Source organism: Panthera pardus, unplaced genomic scaffold (assembly GCF_024362965.1).
Source record: "Panthera pardus isolate Hobbes unplaced genomic scaffold, ASM2436296v1 HiC_scaffold_2, whole genome shotgun sequence".
In the NCBI taxonomy this organism is placed as follows: Eukaryota; Metazoa; Chordata; class Mammalia; order Carnivora; family Felidae; genus Panthera; species Panthera pardus.
The window spans coordinates 96,448,355-96,466,940 of record NW_026526765.1 but is presented as its reverse complement, the minus strand read 5'-3'; the positions used below and the strand labels follow the sequence as shown (position 1 = coordinate 96,466,940).

The following is an 18,586-nucleotide window of genomic DNA, read 5'->3' as shown; positions in this document are numbered from 1 at the left end:
TAGTGTTCAGAGAGATCAATCATGAGAAGCTGATCCAGTAGCAGAATTGCTAGGTAAAAACTAAGGATGAAATGGGAAGCAATTATGAGGATTCTCCAGCCTCTGCTGGCATGTAAAGTCAGGGTCCTTTCTCTTTTGGATTAAAGATGTGATAGTTGAAAAAGCAACCAAAAATTTCCAATTTTGCTTGAGATATTTATATAACTTGTTTGGAATATTTTTTCTTGAGTGATTCGAATAATTTTGTCAGCTTTTAATTTTTACTTCTATCAGAAACCTAGCAGGTTTCAGGTATGTTTAGAAGCCAAAGCATAAATGTTGCTTCAGCTGTTATGGGTCCTCAATCAGAAAAGAAATAGCCATTTTTGTTTATTCTGTCAGATAAGTGCTTCATGGGATACGGAGAGTTGAATCAGAGTTTATGAAATAGGTTGTGTCATCTTTGAATTAATAAATTAGAATTCTCCTTCTTGATAAGGCTTGTTATGGGCAGGATTACCTTCAAGAAATGTGGATGTGGAACTGTTCCACAACTGGCTCTTCATATTGGAAGAGACGGTGCCCTTCATCTGACTTTCTTCCTTGTCATTATTACACATATTTCTTTGTAAAGCCTTTGTAATACTTAGAAGCATTTTCATATTTCTTAAATTTACTGTAAAATTTAAGATATTTGTATAGTATTTGAGAGTCCCCCCCCCCCATTTATATTGATGCTTCTCCAAGGAAGAAATGTGTACTTAAAGTTAAAGCTAACCTAAGGTAGGGATATATATGTTACTAGTGAATGGAATAAAGTACCTGAATATTTTTTCCTATTGTTAATATTACATATAACTTAGTGTTTATCATAAAATTTGGTAGATGTTTTCTTGAGAAACTTGTATATATCCCATTGAAACCAATAGACTTAAACTTGAAAAAAATCAGGATGAGTTTCCAAAATCTGGTTTAATTAAGATCTGGGGAGGGGAGGGCATTGTGAAATACATATGCACAAGAACCTAATCAATGCTAGACAGACAATGTATTAGTTTACAATACAATAGGATAACCACAAATTTGAAGGCTCAAATTGAGTCCATTAGCGGTAAATACAATTTTCTATTTGGCTCAAGTGGCTACTGAATATCAAGTGATGCTGAGTTCCTCCAAAGCACCTAATGAACCCCCAGCCTTGGAAGGAGTTTCACCACAGTCTCAGAAGAAATCCCATTCATGCCTTTAACTCTTTTGGCCCTTGGGAGTCATTGCTGCCCCAGTACAAATACAGGCCAGGGATTTCTAGTGGCCACATGTTATTGCACAGAGAGGTCTGTTCTAAGCCAGACTCTTATGGCTACAAAGGTGTGAGAGCAGCCCTTAAATAGTGGTCTAGCATTAACGTGGTCTATCAAAGCGTGTTAAGAAATAGCTCCTTAGTGATTATGTACCAGCTACTAGTTATCACACTAACAGAAAAGGCAACATGGCAGCTTCACATTTCACATGAAAGACTAGCATTCACTGGGCCTGGTGCTGGCTTAATTTTCACGTAAATCTAGTGATTATTTTAATTTAGACCCAGGAATAAATGATTCCATACCAGTCTTGTCTTCACATCAGTTTGTGTAGCATTTAAATTGTTACGGGGTTAATGACTAGGCCATGAAGGCAAAAAATGTTTACCTCTCCTTTGCCAAAACAGAAACAATCCCTGTTTTGACTCCTGTCCAGTTTCCAAAAAAAACAAAACATACATACACCTTTGTTATTGCACATCTTTCACACAGACTTGTGTATGTATAATATACATATATATTTTTTAAATATGCTACACATAAAAAAAGACTATGGCACTTTACATGTTTAACAAAGATCATTACACCACAGAGGTTTGAAAACTATACAAAAACCCTTACACAATGAATGTAACATTGTTGAATTAGCACACAGGTTTAAAAAAATCCACAGAATCCAAGGCAGATATTTCTGCCTTCTTGGAGTTCATTGAGAAGCCCAGCCCATCACAAAACTTTAAGCGCAGATGCAGGCAAAAATAAATAAGACTTTTCTGGTAGTAGTAATGGTCCAGGTGTATTAGACTTTGAGACTGAGGTGATGAGGTGATTGATATTAATTACCAAAGTGTGGGTCAACACATTCCTCATATTCAGTGGTTTTTAAACAGCTGTACAGTTTTGGTGTAGACTAGCATGATTTTAATGGTCCATTTTCCCCAAAGCCTAGCTAATGGACTGAAGGTTTAAAAGGCCCAACATTACTTCTTACTCTGTCTCTGCTAGAGAAATTCCATCTCTGATTACTAAGTCAGCACTTAAGTAGTTTTTAGTGGTTTGGGGTTATGTGTGTGTGCATGTGCTTTGTTTTCTGTAGCATTCAGACTGATGGAGTAGAACACTGGCCAAGTAAGGTTTACCCTTGTGACTACTGTTATCAGGGTGTTCCAGAGATACATCACCACCTAAGCCGAAGAGCAATCAGACAGTAAAGATGATGGACATGCTCAGAGGAGTGTCAGGGCTTAGGACTTGAACTTGTCTGTAAGAAGGAAAGTTAGAGTATAAAATTAGTGTTAGGGAATTAGGAAATGGGTTCTCTATTTTTTACAGCAAAAAATAGAGTGAATCTTCTGATAAAAGGAATTGTTTTTGTTTTTTTTTAATGAAAATTACTGCTCAGGTTTAAAAAGTAGTTACTATGGGCATTGAGGCTTGGTGAGAGCATATAAATGCACAGTCAGGGACAGGAGCCCTGTCCATTGGCTGCCGTAACCTATTTCTGTGTGGTGTTCGATAGGATTGTTTCCTGAGGCTGTACCGAGGGCTGCTAATGAGGATACCTCTTTACCCCTTCTCTTTTCAAAAGAAGTCCTAGGACTACATGTTGCTTATTTCGAACTTTGGTCGAACACTGGTGAACTCATTAAGGCCGGGTTCTACACCACCACCCCTCCTGCCCTTAGCTTTTAATTTGTGTGATAGGATGATTTGTGGTATAGACCAGAGGCCAGAAGGGAATAAAATTTCAGTCACTCCATTCCATCTACAAATAAAGCAGTTATTTGTTTTGCACCAAGGCATGGTTTTAGAGTCAGCCTGAAGATGATTCACTGGGGCAAGGTCGTAAAATCTGAATCAGGGTTCTATGCCTGATGGCACTTAGAATACAATACCTTACACAGAGCAGGTGCAGAGTAAATTATTTGTTAAGCTTTCAAAACAAAGCAAGCTGTCACATGAGCAGATTCATAAGCCCAAATAGACCTATCCTTTTAATTCTTCCAGAAATCTCACAGGTCCAACTCCACTTGCTTAAATTTCTGTATCATTCTGCAGTTCTGAAGCTTGGGGCAATACCCAACTGGGTTCTTGCCACTGAGATCATTCCAAAGTAAATTTAAAGTGATGGCTAATACCATTTTTCTCAATCCATTTTATTGGCAACTTACAGAAACTCGATTAAAGTCTCCTGAATCCTTTTTAATAGTGGTGTTCCATTATTTTTGTAAACAGTTATAGGCAGGTGCTTTAAGCTTGGTTTTGCTCTCGTTTTTGTATTAACTTTCTACTCTGTGCATTTTTGGGTATGAAGCCTTTGATGCAAATTACCCATTGCAGTAATTTTAATGTTATTTTAGTCTGCTTTCAGGATCAATACCAGTAACTGGAGAAACTTGACTTAGATGACTAGCTCCTTTTTTCCTGCAAAGAATGTCATTCAGTTGCTGCTGGGGTTGGAAGTACAGCTGACTACCACATGGTTACCAGTGGGAAGAGGTCTCCCCACAAGTGCTGAGATTCTGGCAAGTTCTCCCACTGTACATCTGAATGAGCCACAGCTGGCCTAGAGATCTCTGTTCCTGGAATGAGGAAACAGGGTGAGGTTTCCTTTGGCAGTCAAAGCTCAATCCTAACCCTAGGAGAAAAACATGTGATCTCCATTGGAAGAGGAGACTGGGCCAGTACTGGTGCTAGCCTGACTGCTGGGAACTGGAATGAGTTTGTCTTCACTAGCAGGATTTTCTTCTTTATTCTCATGATCATACAAGTCCTTATTCTTTCCTTAAGTAAGTCAAATTTCTAAAATCTTGGAATTACAGTTCAATAGATCTACCTTACTCAGGAATTCAGCCTAGAATAAGTTCCATAACAGCATTCCACACTGACCTGCTCACCCCTCGGTCAGCTAATTAAGAGGCAGTGTCTTGTATGCCCTTGAGCACACATCCCTATTCCCAGTAAGTATGCAGTCTTCATTTTTAGTCTCTGAGAAAACTTGGAAGAACTAGGAGGAGACAAAAACACCAACCCCCAAACCTCATTCTGAGGCAGAGATGCTCACAGGCATGCAGCCTTGTGGCAGAAACACATCTCAAAATAGCCTGAAAACCTAGCTCACAATCTCCTTTGTTACCAGAAGAACTGCGGCCTTAATGGTTTAGATCATTATCCTTTGTTGAGCCTTGGGGGAGATGAAGTCAGACTTGTCAACTTGTGCCAGGCTTCATGCAGTATTTTTATATTCCATCTCTGACATTTTGCACTGTGGTCCTCGAGTGCCATCACTTAGGTGACTGTTGCCTCTCATTGGTCCTGTTAAGGCTCAAGGCTGTGGAATGTAGGCTTTGGTAGATAAAGGCTAGTTCTTCACTTGACTCAGATGATGAAACCAGAGGGGTGCTGTTTCACAAGGTTACATAGGCAGAAAGTGGCATTTGTGTCTCTTCCAAACTAAAGGAGGCATATAAGGCTTTTCCCCTCTTCAATTTCTTCCTGTACTTTGTCACTGGAGGTTGCAATTTCTGCTTGTGCGGAGAAGACAGCACAGATGAAGGTGAGGACTGTGCCTCCGATGGCGGTGTAAAAAGCCCAGCCCAAGGAGCAGTCTCCGGGTTTGTAGGCCGATGCATAGTGTCCACAGTAGCCTATGGCCTTCTGGCAGCCCCAGCCAGCAGGGTAGAGTATCAAACCCAGAATAAGGAACAGTCCTGCAGGGCAGAAGAGAAGACAGGTGAGAACCTCCCCTGGCTTTACGGTATAAAGTGAATAACTACACAGATACGTTGTAATTGTTACTGATTTCCCTGCTTTGGGCAATGGCATCTGTTTTGCAATATCAAGTGTCAGGGACTATTTTACGCAACTAATCCAACCTGATCAAGAAATCTCATCCCTTTCTTAGAAATATTTTTAGCCTCTTTTATACGTACTGGAATGTGAACTCAGTAATTTCTAGAAAAGCAAATTAAACTTATTTTTTCTTCCCACAAAGCTCTTATAGCACTGAGCATTTTCCTATAGGTCTAAGGCAGACATTGGCAAACTAAGGCCCACAAGTGAAATGCAGACTTGGTTCTATAAATAAAGTTTTATTGGAACATACCCTGTGACCATTCATTTTATGGACTTGGCCTGTGGCTGCTTTGGTGCTGGAACAGCAGAGTAAGTAATTTCTACAGACCCTAGGGCAAGAAAGATCTAAAATATTTATTTACTATCTGGAATTTTGCAGGAAAAGTTTGCCAACCCCTGTTCTAAGGAAATTCACACAGAACCATGGTTAAATTGCAAGAGACCAGATCTTAACCTGAATTAAAGCCTATGAGGAGTCTTTTTGTTGGTATTCACCAACAACCAACTGCATACCCAAGTCAGAGATTTCTATACTTATATAAGGATTTAGAAACACACCGCAGGGGCTCCTGGGTGGCTCAATTGGTTGAGGGTCTGACTTCGGCTCAGGTCCTGATCTTGCAGTTCGTGAGTTTGAGCCCTGCAGCGGGCTCTGTGCTGACAGCTCAGAGCCTGGAGTCTGCTTTGGATTCTGTGTCTCCCTCTCTCTGCCCCTTTCCCACTCATGCTCTGTCTCTCTCTGTCTCTCAGAAAATGAATAAACATTAAAAAAAATTTTTTTTTAATTAAAAGAAAAACACACTGCAAACTTCAGAATTGTTTTGTCTGAATTCTTTTAGAATGCTTTTAAATGAATTTGGCCCTGAGTAGACACTAATAAGCTCTGTTGCCACTTTGCTGACCCCACCACCCTATCATTAACTTGTGTTAATGTGTCCATTTTTCTGTTCCTTATGGCTTCACTGCTATGTAACTGAGAGTTCTCTTGCCAGCTCTAGGAGTTGAGGACTAAGGCAAAGCAAGTGAGACAAAATGTAAGGAGACCATCACTTTCAGGGGTCTGCCCTGTGGGAGAGAGTGAGTGCATTGCCTGCCCCCCTCTAGCCCTGGCTACCAGTCCCATACCAGAAGCTGCTCATAAGGAAGTCCAGAACCTGAAATGACAAAGGCAACAGAGGGCCCCAAATCTTACCTAATGTAACCTTCTCGGTAGAAAGAATGCCGCAAGAGGATGGCTTTATTTTATGTGGCAGGAGAAAAAAAGTTTTCTCTGCAAAATGACACCTGTATAATCAAGATTGCTAATTTATATCCCCCAAAAGCTTTTTCAGATACCTTGCAGTGGCAATTCTATCCTCCTCATTTAATCTTGGTTCTAAATTCTGTCTTCCTACCTTTACTGAAATTCTCTGGGTTTACCATACCAAAGCTTCCAAGTCATTACAGCAACTTTCCCACAAAAAAGAACGTGACTGAACCTGTAGTAGTATTAGGTTTGAACAAGATCAAGGGCTGTGTTTCAAACCACAGATCACAACTTTCATGGTTCTGTCTTCATCCTATGATGACATCTTCTCACCAAGCATGGCATTTCATGTCTGATTTTGGATCTGACCATCCCTGCTTCCCTAATTAATTCCATTGTTCTACTCTGGAGGCCTTAGAGGACTTTCTAGCAGGGATGGAATAGAGAGAACTGGTTCCTCTGTTCACTGTCTGAAGAAGGGTGCTTCAAAAATGAAGTCTTTGCAACCCTGCAACCCTTTATTTCTCCATAGGTCAGAGTGCTAGGAAGTAGGTAGAGAAATGCCCTCCACAGTCAGATGCGTAAGTGAAAGGAGCTAATTCCCCCAAGGATAAGGCCAGGCCGCCAGTGAAGAATGTGTTGGTACTCTAGAATATGCAAGGTCTTAGCAAAGACTCACTAAATTAAGAGGTAGGTCAGTTAATAGTTACAAGCTCTGAGTTCAGGGTATGACAGGGGTTTGAACCCAAGCTTTTGCCAGTTAAGACTGGTGCCCTTAGAAAAAAATCTCTTTTGTCTGATTATGATTCCTCACCTGTACAATGGCTAATCCTTAACTCATAAAATAGTTGTGAATGTTAAAAGCACCTAAAAAATACTTTCCATGTCCCTAATAGTAATGGCAGTAACAAAACTGGAACAGACTAGCAGCTGACAATAGGTGAAAACCTTTGGCAGATCCCTCCCATATAAAAGCACAGTTTAAAGTTCACCAGTTATGAATAAGCAAACCCGTTCAATTTTGAGGGTATATTTTGAAAGATGTAGTAATTGGGTGGGGAGGAGGGGAGAACCCAAGCTACAACTTAATAACCTTGGAAGAATATATATACTCTCCTCCATCGGAACATACTTTATTCAGCTGGGGAGATCTAAAATTACTGAGCAAATTCTTTTGTATTTCAAAGGGCCTATGATAAAGCCTGATTAATCTCCATCTCATTCCCTAGGAAACTTCACCCAAGGAACATGGAACTTTGGTAGTCTCCACCCACAGGTACTAAGTTACCACCCTGGAAATGGTGAGGGACCATGGCTGAGACTTCTGCAAGGATTCAGAGACTCTCTGGCATGGAGGCTCTATGGTCAAGCTCTAGGCAAGGGAGCCTAATTAGCTGCTTGTCCCTATAAAAGACCCGAGTGTTCATATTTAAATTGTGGCTCTGATTAAATATTAATTATGTATATCATTTTATTATTGGGCTTAAGCCACAGAAGTAATGTTTCTTAATATGATCAAGACAGAAAGCATAGAGTTTGCCTTTACACAGGGATGGAGTTGGTTTTAGGACATAAAAAATACCTTAATTTGGCTATTTCAGATCCTTGTGGGAAGTAGGCAGTTTCAAAATAATTAAATAATACAGTCTTTATTTTAATATCAGATCCCTCTTGACCAAGCAGTCACAAATATTCTCTCCAACACTGCTCCTTAGTGCTTCTAGCTGTTCCCCCTTTCTAATAGCTCAGCTAAGGTTCTAATAGTGCGTCAGCCCAGCTTAAAATCCTGTGGCAGCTATTGGCCAATTTGTGAATAAGGACAGCAGGGAGGCTTTTCTTAACATAGAAGGGTGCCATGCTTATGAGTTTGTCCAAAGCCTCAGCTTGAATATTTATAAGCCCACAGGGCAGTCCATGTGGGAGGGTAAAAAAAGTGGGCCCTGGTATTTCTGCAAGCCCTGGTGGGTGCCATCTGTGCTGAAACCACAGGCTGCCACCCAGGGCTGCCAGCCTAGACAAACACAAGAGTGCCTTAACCAGATTCTCAGAGGGGGGAAATGGCTACCATGTACCTTGCCGTGGCTTTTGGGATCTCTCCTCCCAACACTCATCAGAGTTGTTACCAGCACAGTTAATGCCATGAAAATGCAAGACCTACGTCTCATTGAGAGAAAGGAAACAGTGGGCCTTTGGGTAAGCAAAAAAAAAAAAAGTCCCATTTTTCTTCTCTCTGGTATTTACACACAGGCTCTCTACCAAAGGAATTCCAGAAAGTTTAATGATTCAGGTGGCCCTCTCCAGTGACTGCCACGCTTAGTCCCTACCTTACAATGTCCTAACTCCACTGCTCTCAGGCCCAGTGCATCTTATGAGCAGCCTGGGCCCTAACAAGCATTCCTTAGCACTGAAACACCACTCTAACAGATTTTTTTTTGCTTGTTAATAAAAGCGAGAAACAGATCCATTAGGGTTCCCCATCTCAGAGTAAAATCCAACTTTCTCTTTCTCTTTGGCCTTCAAGGCCCTGCCATCCGGCTCCCTATTACCTGTTCAAACTGACCCCTGCCTGCCTTTGTAACCCTGTGCTCTCTGCTCCAGCCTCACCAGCCAGAGGGCTTTTTCACGGACATCCAGCCATGCTCGGGCCTTTGCACTTGCTATTCCTCTTTCCAGCAGTGTCTTCCTTCCAGATGGCTTTTAGGCTACAGATGCCACCGTGTTGGTGTGGTCTTCCATACCAATCTATTTAAAATTCCAACCCTCTATCTCCCCACTGTCCTTGCTTTATTTCTCCTTAGCATTTATGATTACTAACATAGAATATATTACTTTGAATCATATGAAACTTTCACTATTTGACCATTTGTGACCTACAAAAATGGACACAAAATGTAGTTCAACCTACTATTTTACTTTGTTTCCATCTCCATCCTAGACTTTAAACTCCACGAGGGCAGGGACTTTTGTATTACATGGTTAAGCACTATGAAGCCAGGACTCAGAATAGTGCTGGGAACATAGTTAAACCTGTAATAAAATATCTCTAAACCACGGTGCATCCCGTGAAAACCACTTAAAACTTGACAGATACCAGTCAATAAGAATGAAATGTGCCAGCAGGAAAGGAAATGACGACTCTTGGTTTATCCTGTCCCACTGTCCTGTTGCAGGTCTGTGAATCCCAGTGTTTAGAAGCAAACTTAAGCCCTGACCTTCAAAATAGGCTTAATGATACCAGCTAATGAGACCGAATTAAAGTCTTAAACAGGCACGTCAGACAACAGGCAGAAGAATGTAGTAAGACCTCCCAAGTCTGCTGCATATCGGGAATGGTTCTTCTGGTCCTCAATTTGGAGTATACCACCCAGGGGCACTCAGCTTGGTTGTGGGTTATAGCTAGAGACCAAATGGCAGGTGAAGTGTGCTCTGGAGTGAGTTTAACATAAGAGCCATGCCAGAAAATGGTCTGATCTTCCTCTGCCGCTATTAAAAAAGTAGTTTCTGAAGTTAGGTCAGCCCGTAGTTGTCTCTGGGGTCTATCACCTTGCCCTAAAGCATTACTGTTTGGGGAGAGGGGTGATAGAGAAAGGGACTAGGCCAGTGGGCCTTTGCTTTTCTTCTGACTGGCATATCTCCCCATGTGCCTGGTTGAGCAGTGATTGGCCCAGCTGGGAGGAAGAAAAGCAGGGAGAATGATACTGCCCAGCGACCAAAGAAAACAGCTAGCACTGAAAGAGACAGGAAGTCATTCAGAGGGCTGATAACCTCTGCCATGGCTCAACTTGTTAGAACGGTACCCGAGAAGGTACCATTTTCTACAACTTTAAAAGATATCCTCATCTCTGTACCCCATCTCCTCTCTTGTTAGCAGCCTTCCAGTTTGTTGCCCCAAGAGGATTAGAAGATGCCAGCATCTGCTCACCATGGGGTCACCTGGGGATGACTTAACTTTGGGGAAGAAAAAAATGAAAAGAAACTGGTGGTTAGTTACTTGGACTACCCAAGACGCCACCACAGGCCGGACACAGAGCCCTGACAAGTCCAGTGAGGCCAACCACACGGTGTCGGTTCTCTCATGATGTATCACATGAGCTATCACAGTGCAGTGCCCACCACGCCCCTCTGCTGTTTTAGTAATATCTACCCCTACCCGGATGGAGCTTTCAGATTCAACCCTGGATTCCCAGCCGTGTGATCTTGCTGCATAGGAGTTTTCAGTCTCTGTGGTCAACCTAAACATGTGGTTTGGATTTAACTCAAATAATTAAACTACATGAGCTCTAAGAGGATAGGAGCTATGTCTTATTACAGCATTTTCAGTGCCTAAAATCTAGAAGGTTCTAAAAAAAAACCAAAAACATGAATGAAATGCACCAAGAAGAGTAAAGTCCTCACCCTCTTGCTTTGTGACCCACATTCATTGACTGTAATTAGACCAACCACAGAGTTGTATATCTTATGTAATTTTTGAACTACTGCCCTGGAATCAAATAATGATAGCAAATGTACATTTTAAGGAAATCCTTTAGGTGCGAAGACGAACATCTCCATAATCCTGCCAAGCCCCCAAATTTAGAAAGACTAGGAGTTGCTGAATATAATAAATAATACTTTACTTGAGCTGAAGATGACTACCTCACGTTTTATGAGATGCCAGGAATGGGGGAGCCCAGTCTGAACCATAGCTCTTTAGTCTGTGGAGGAAGTGAAGAAAGTCTCCATGCTGTTTCAGTCTCTCCTTGGCTGTTAGAGCATCGCCTCCTTCCCTCAAGATCAAACACACAATTGTCACTCTTTTACCACCAGCTGGCCAAGGGTATGGACTCAAGTTTTCTTGTCTTTTGTGGGTCACCCACCATTTTTGTGGAAGAAAGCCATTTTTCCTGGGCTGAAAACATCAGAACCAAAGGCTGGCTCCTGTTCTACAGAAAAACAAGTGGGTCTTTGGGCATCACGTTCCTACCTCCTCTTCAGACAGGCTTCCAGACAAAACTGCCAAGACAGGCTAGACCTTAGTTTGCAAAGCAATTTTCTAAGGACAGGAAGAAAAGAAGGCCATCTGTTACTGCTACTGTCAACCTGTAGCGAGGCCCCCAGCGAGGGACACAACACTGAGCCTCCACTAGATTGTAATCAAGAAGCTCATTCTAAAGCTATGAAATATCCTAATCTCTCTGGAGAGTGAGCACACAGCAGATAGTTGACAGTAGGCTTACTAGCTTTAGATAAATTTGGGTTCCAATTAGGTAATTCACGGGGAGTGTGTGCTGAGTATATACCATGTACTTGTCCTGCTGCCTGACACAGTCCAGGGGCCACAGCAGGGGTAGAGGACTGGGGTCATGTAGGGTTTCATAGGCTTTAAACACTTTTAGGCCAGTAATCCTCAAGGAATCTGGTCACACCACACATATCACCATTCCCTGAACAAGGGGCCTTATATTCCTGCTGACCCCTTGGGTAGTCATCTACCTGGAAATATCCCCTGTCCCCCAATTCAGATGTCCCCTCCATGTGAAACATGTGTCATCACTTCCTGCCAGAATGGTATCCTCTGTGTGCTTTCACCCTGTGCATATTCCTCTTCAGCTCTTTATCACATTGTTATTTTTGTATATTTATTCAACAGCTATTTACTGAGTTCTCGCCTCAGTGCCAGTCATTATACTCAGCCCTCAGGATACAGCAGTACCCTGGTAGGACTCTGAGCCCCTTGAGGGCAGCAAGTTTTATTTATTAGTGTACATCACAATTTTGTCTTAGCGTGTACCATAAACCTGATGGGTGTGTCACAGTTAACTTTAGATAACAGAGGTCAAGAGTTCAATTTACTTCTTTGAAATAGCCACTGACTCTTCTAGGAACACTGCTGGGGACCCCTTTCAGGTCTACCCTGTGACTCAGAGGTCTGGGATGTGGACCTAGCTTAGCCTGGCTCCAGGTTTTGTGGACGCAGCTCAGTTCACCACAGCATAATGCCAGGAGGCTGCCCCTGACACCACACCCCTACACCTCATTCCCTTTCTCCAAGGCAGCCATCTCTCTAACAAGAAGCAAGGCAAGTAAGACCAGAGAATGACTGACTGGCTTCTAGTATCCCAGCCCCATTCTAGGACACCGTTCAGAGAGCATTCCAGGCTTATGGGGAACTCCAATCAACAAGTTCAAAAAGTACCGACAATAAAGGATTAAAGCAAAACAGTCCTCCTTGCAAGAATTTTAGCTCATCTGCCATGTTGGCTTTTTCTCCTCAGCATCCTTTGCTGTTCTTCCTTAACTTTCCAATATCTTAACTCTAGAGTGCCCGGGGCTCAATCCTTTGTCCTCTTCTCTGTATTCTCTTCATCGATCACACTTGGTCCCATGGCTTTAAATACTCTAGGCTCTCATCTCCAGATGTGCATATCCAACTGTCTACCTGATCTCTACTTGGATGTCTAACAAGGTACTTGAAAATTATGTGCAAACATAACTCTTGTCCCTCCCCACTTCACAAGCTTATCTTTGCTCTGTGGACTTCACATCTGCAAATAGGAGTTCAGTTCTTATACCTGCTCAGGCCAAAAACCTTAGCATATTGTTGACTCTGCTCTTTCTCTCAGAGTCCACAGCTCTCTATCAGCAAGGCCTATGAGCCTTCCTTCTAACTGTTCTCTGGGCCTGGAAAGCTCCTTCTCCTGATTACCCATAGGGCTGACTCCTTTATCTCCTTTTAAGTCTTTAAATCTGTTCTCCCTGAATTCTATGCTGACTAGCCTATTTCATATTAAAATTTGTCCTCTTATCATCCCAGCATACCTAACCTCTCTTACCCTGGCTACACCTTTTTTTCTTCTGTAGCATCCATCACCTTTTAATATACTAAATAATTTACTTATTTGGTTTACTGTGTCTCTGCCATCTTCAGTGTAAATTGCATGAAGAGAAAGAACTTAGGTTATTCTTTATCCCAATTGACTAGAACAATGTAAGACCTATAAAAGGTGCTCAGTAAATATTTGTGGGATGGATGAAAAGACAGTGCTGTGATGCAGATGTCACATCTTAAAGAAAACTAATGTAACATACTTGACAAGTTTTTTAAATGGTTGGAAGAAAAGCTTCAGTCAATAACGTGGATCTCTGGTGTTGGTAATTTTGGCCAACACAACAGCCATACTTACTAATGAAACCCACACAAGGTCCAAACCACGGTACTGGCCTTTTACTTGACTGCAGGCAAGGAAAACCTCCTTTCTAGCTATAGAAAATGATGTTCTTTGGGAGAACACAAAGAAAAGGGTATTAAGCCAATTAAATGTAACAGATTTTCAGTTATCTAGCAATTAGCCTTAGTTTAGCCTCAAAACTCTGAAACTGTTTCCAACAATGGCTGGCTGCAGTGAGGACAGCTAAAAAGAGAGCGAAGCTGTGGCTGACTTGTGGGAACTTTCCAAGACACCAGAGGGGAGGGAATCAGTGCAGGGATACCCCTGGGGAAGTTCAGGAAAAATGGCAGGTGACAGAAGGTAGAAGGATACAAGGGTAAATGAAGGAGGTGGACCATGGCAGTTTGCAAAGAGGTAAGGGTGGTACCTAGAAGCAGCATAAGTCTGGAGAATGTAAAGACCGACAGAAGGTGCCAGAATTGAAGGCAGAGAACACAGAAATGCTCTTTAGCCCAGGAAAAGACTCCCCCCAGCCCCCACCTCATCAGCAGCCCAGAAGGCAGGGTCACATGTTAGCATCTGATGTGTGTGGTGTGCATTCCAGGAGAGGAATACCATGTTGAGTTATTTACCTCTAAGTCTGGAACCATCATGTGGTACAACAACTGATGTACAGGGTGATTTACAACAAACCTAGGGATGCTGGTTAACATTTACCTGGATGTTTAGCTCTCTCTTCTGTCTAAATTTGAATTCTTCCCCAAATCATCTTTCATACTGACAGTTGGAAGTCATTTTGGCCGTCCTTAATGGCTATTTGTAGGTCATCAACTGTTACTAGGTGAAGACACATCTCTTTTACAGTACCCCAAGGCAAACATACATCATGAAGAAGGCACACTGTATCAGACCATCTCCAGTTCCCACCCATTGAATCTGTCATCAAGCTTATTCTTTTTTTGAAACAATTTTTTTAATGTTTATTTCTGAGAGAGAGAGAGAGAGAGTGTGAGCAGGGGAGGGTCACAGAATTAGGGATACAGAATCTGAAGTAGGCTCCAGGCTCTGAGTTGTCACTACAGAGCCTGATGCGCGGCTTGAACCCACGAACCATGAGATCATGACCTGAGCCGAAGTCAGACGCTCCACCAGCTGAGCCACCCAGGAGCCCCTGTCATCAAACTATTCTTATCCCAATCATTATGGTATGAACCTGTATACTTCTCATGTGCAGGGATTGTGCGAGACATTTCTGTACTGATTGCTCTCAGTAACGATACAAGGCTTCACTAGGTTCTCTCTACTGTTTTAAGAAAGAAGAAAAGTAAGTTTGTTGTTGTTTTTAAATTTTAGAGCATTTGAGCAAGGGAGAAGGACAGAGGGAGAGAGCAAGAGAATCTTAAAGAGGCTCCACTCTCAGCATGGAGCCTGACCTGTGGCTGGATCCCACGACCCTGGGATTGTGACATGGCCTGAAATCAAGACTGAGCCACCCAGGTGCCCCGAAGTGTACTTTTTAACAATTTTAGCTATGAAATTTTAAGGTGCAAGTATAGGGTTAACCAACTATCTGGAAAACTATCTAGAACAAGGGTAGTAAAAAAGAGAAGTCTTAACTCTGACATAATATGCATTTGTCCCACAAAAGAACAGTATTGGTTTTGGCTCAGATGGACTCCCATTCAATTGTAAACTCGTTAACAGCCCTAAGGAGTGTGGTCCCTTTTCCTTGGCGTCTGTGTCTCCATCCCTATCCCAAATCCACACTCAGTCCTTAAGCCATTTTCCTCTACACATGCTGTGTTCTTGACCCAACTTCACAAGTCATTTCTTACTCTTGTTTTCTTTCTAGTCTTAACATCTTTTCCAGAACCTTTTGGAAAGGTCTTCTATGGCAAAATAGTAGATTCGAAGATGACACGGAGCTAAAGCTATAAACACCCTCCCCATTTTACACATTCACAACTATAACTAAAGTTGGAAATTTATACGGATGATTAGAACTTTTTAATAGGGCAACCAGGGGCACCTGGTTGGCTCAATCGCCTAAGGGTCCGACTTCAGCTCAGGTCATGATCTCACGGGGTCGTGGGTTTGAGCCCTGCATTGGGCTCTGGGCTGCCAGTGTGGAGTCTGCTTGGGATTCTCTCTCTCTCCCTCTCTCTGCCCCTTCCCCATGTGTGCTCTCTCTCTCTCTCAAACATAAATAAACTTAAAAAAAAAATAACAGTGACAAGCATTAATGCTCATTGAGCACTATAATGTGCCAGGCACGGGTGAAGCATTTTAACTCATTTAGTCCTTCTAACAATCTTCGGAGGTTGGCACTATTATCATTTGATGGATGAGGAAACGGAAGCATGTGGGGTTAAATTAAGTAGGGTTACACAGGTAATGAGTGGTGGGGCTGGGACTCCAATGCAGGCAATATGGCTCCAAAGTCCACTCCTGAGCCCTCGTGGTAGACTACTGCTGCTGCTTCACTGCAAACCAGAGATTAGCTTCTGAAACAAAAGCATGTGTCCAGCTGAAGAGGGGAGACTCATATGGCTGGCTTCCTTAACACCTACAAGAGGTTAGAGAGCAGATGATGAGGAACACTTACCAAGTGAGAGAACCACAGGAGTGTTGTGAGGGGGTGGTGGGGAGAGGGAGACTGCACCAAAAGGTGAGGACAGGCTGATTTGCTAACCATACAGCAAGACAACCAAAAGGTAAAGAAGTTCCATCCACAGGACTTTCTCTTCCATTACAGTCTGAATATCACCAACCTCCTTACTGCCATATAGATGCCACTTGGGAATGGCTGTCCCTGGCCAGAGAAGCTTCTAGGAGGAAAACCTAGTGACCAAGTGAGAACAATTTCAAGTCTGTGGTGATGTCCTCTTCTGAAAGTGTGGAACACCTGTGTGAGAAAACTGCAAGCAAAACATAAACCCCATTGGACTAGAGGGGAAAAATGTAAGCCATACAATCCATACACATTTTTGTCTTTGCTCCGAGATTCTGTATGATTGGGGACCATCTAAAACTGCACATCCACCCAGAACAATAATGTCATCCACAAGAAAACATGTCCTACGTTCTTCCCAGGACAGCCAATTAAACAAAACACAGCACCTAGAGCATTCTCAGCCCCCAAATGACATTCTCCTCCAGCAGGTCAGCCACTGTTTAACCATCTCACCCCCTTCAGGTGGCTTTTCTTAATCCACAGAATATGGCTGATGATCTTTGTCTCTCTTGACCTCCTCCTCCTCCATCATTGTGCCACTGTCTATATATCATAGGCTTAAGCTAACCATGTGTTGGTAAGAGATCTGCTTGTCTCAGTGTCTACAGGACCGGGATATTGCCCTCAATCTTAGGCATCAGGCTCTCATAAAATCTTGCTTAGCACAAGTGCAAACACCAGGATGGTGGCTCCCAGGACCCTTCTTTGCACCCAAGGAGAGTTTTGCTCCCATGCCTCCCAAGTTCCAAAGCTAACTAGCAATGGTATTCCAGATGCTTGACTTGACTTCTCAGGTGCTTGACTTCTCAGATGCCAGGCCACTATCCTCAGTTCCAAAATGTCAAGTTAGCCATTCAGAGTCAGGGATATTTCAATAGTATTTATAAACAAGTAATTAAGTATTAGTTATAAGGCAAATCAAAGATTTCTGCCCAAGAACTGCCACCTTTGGTTAACCTATACCTTTGAAATCACTTTGCCCATTAAGGTTTTTCAAGTTCTCAATGAAAATTTATTCAAAAGCCAAAACAGAATTTGGTTTTGGTGCTTGCCGGTTCTGAAATGATTCTTTAGTTCTCCAGGTGATGGCTCCATTAATTATTTATACCTTGTCTGGGCAGGCAGAGGTCATGTCAGGATGAGGCTCAGTAGCACTGGTAAACACTTTACTCATTCTCAAATATCTAGAAACTTATAGCTGTGCTAGTACAGATCATAACACAGATCATGTTTTTATCAGTGAACGTACATTTACTGAGGCCCATTCTGAGTAGTAGAACTAGAACTGTGAAAAAGACACAATCTGGACCCTTTAACATTCTTGAAGAGTGTTGCCCACACTTCTGGACCTCACACACTAGTATAATAGCCAGAAAAGTTACTGGAAGGCCAATATTTTTATTTTGCCAATATAAGGACACTGAAAATAACCACAATCTTCTTTCCTCATCATTGCATAAAAGAAAGGATATTTTTAACACAAAAACAGTGAAGGATGTAATCTGACAATGAAGGACAGTTCTATAAATTGAATACATGCAGCTCTAAGAAATCTTACTACACTGTCCTTATCTTTCTCGTTTTTGCTGTGCACCTTTTGCAGTGGAAACCTTCGCACAGAGTGGACCAGGATTCACTCAAAGGCAGTAACTGCTGGGCAAGAGGCCCATCTGAGGAGAGGGAAGGGAGGTGGAGAGGGTCCTGTGTCAGGCTGGGGACACCTTTCTAAAAAGCAAGTAATAGGTTCAAGAGTAAAGAGGCTCTTTCAAGTTTTTACTGCACTGAATTTTAAAATGTCAGGAGTTTATGGACAAGCCAGACTAGGCTCAACTCTTATATTTAATAACTCTGCTTTGATAGCCAGGTCAGGAACTGGAGGTCAGAGCGTTCACGGGTAATGAAAGGGTTTTTGACTGATGACCACAGTGTCTTTGTAATGCAGATTATGTCTACATGTCATCTTCCTACAGGATTAATAACATCAGAGGTTTTTTCACCAAGACTTTCTGAAGGGAAGGAGAAGAAAAGGATCAGGTGTCAATTTTTTTAAAAAGCTCTATTAAGACTCCCACCATCTCCCAGAAGGGTCTAGTACGGTACTTGTCTCCTACTAAAAACACTCCCATGGAATTATAATTAGCAAGAAAAATACTTTTCCAGGGTGGGGGGTGGACAGCGGATGACAGAGCAACATAAAGGGAATTCTTTGGAAGACCATCAGAGCATAGTTGTCACAAAGAGGCTTTACAACCAAGGCCCCAGAGGAAGTTTCTGTTATAATTACTCAGAATTAATGACCACCAATTAAGAATTGTCTGATGCC

General features: G+C 42.3%; 1 protein-coding gene across 4 annotated transcripts in view; it reads right to left on the bottom strand.

Moving 5' to 3' along the window:
• Positions 1-932: 932 nt before the first annotated feature.
• The window catches only part of LHFPL2 (LHFPL tetraspan subfamily member 2), a 165,382-nt gene continuing 147,728 nt past the window's right edge, over positions 933-18,586 (bottom strand). For all 4 annotated transcript variants that reach the window (XM_019462926.2, XM_019462925.2, XM_019462927.2 and 1 more), the window contains one exon: positions 933-4,990. In XM_019462926.2, coding sequence (XP_019318471.1) covers positions 4,734-4,990 — 257 coding nt within the window. In that variant the 3' untranslated portion in view covers positions 933-4,733. The remainder of the gene's footprint in view (positions 4,991-18,586) is intronic.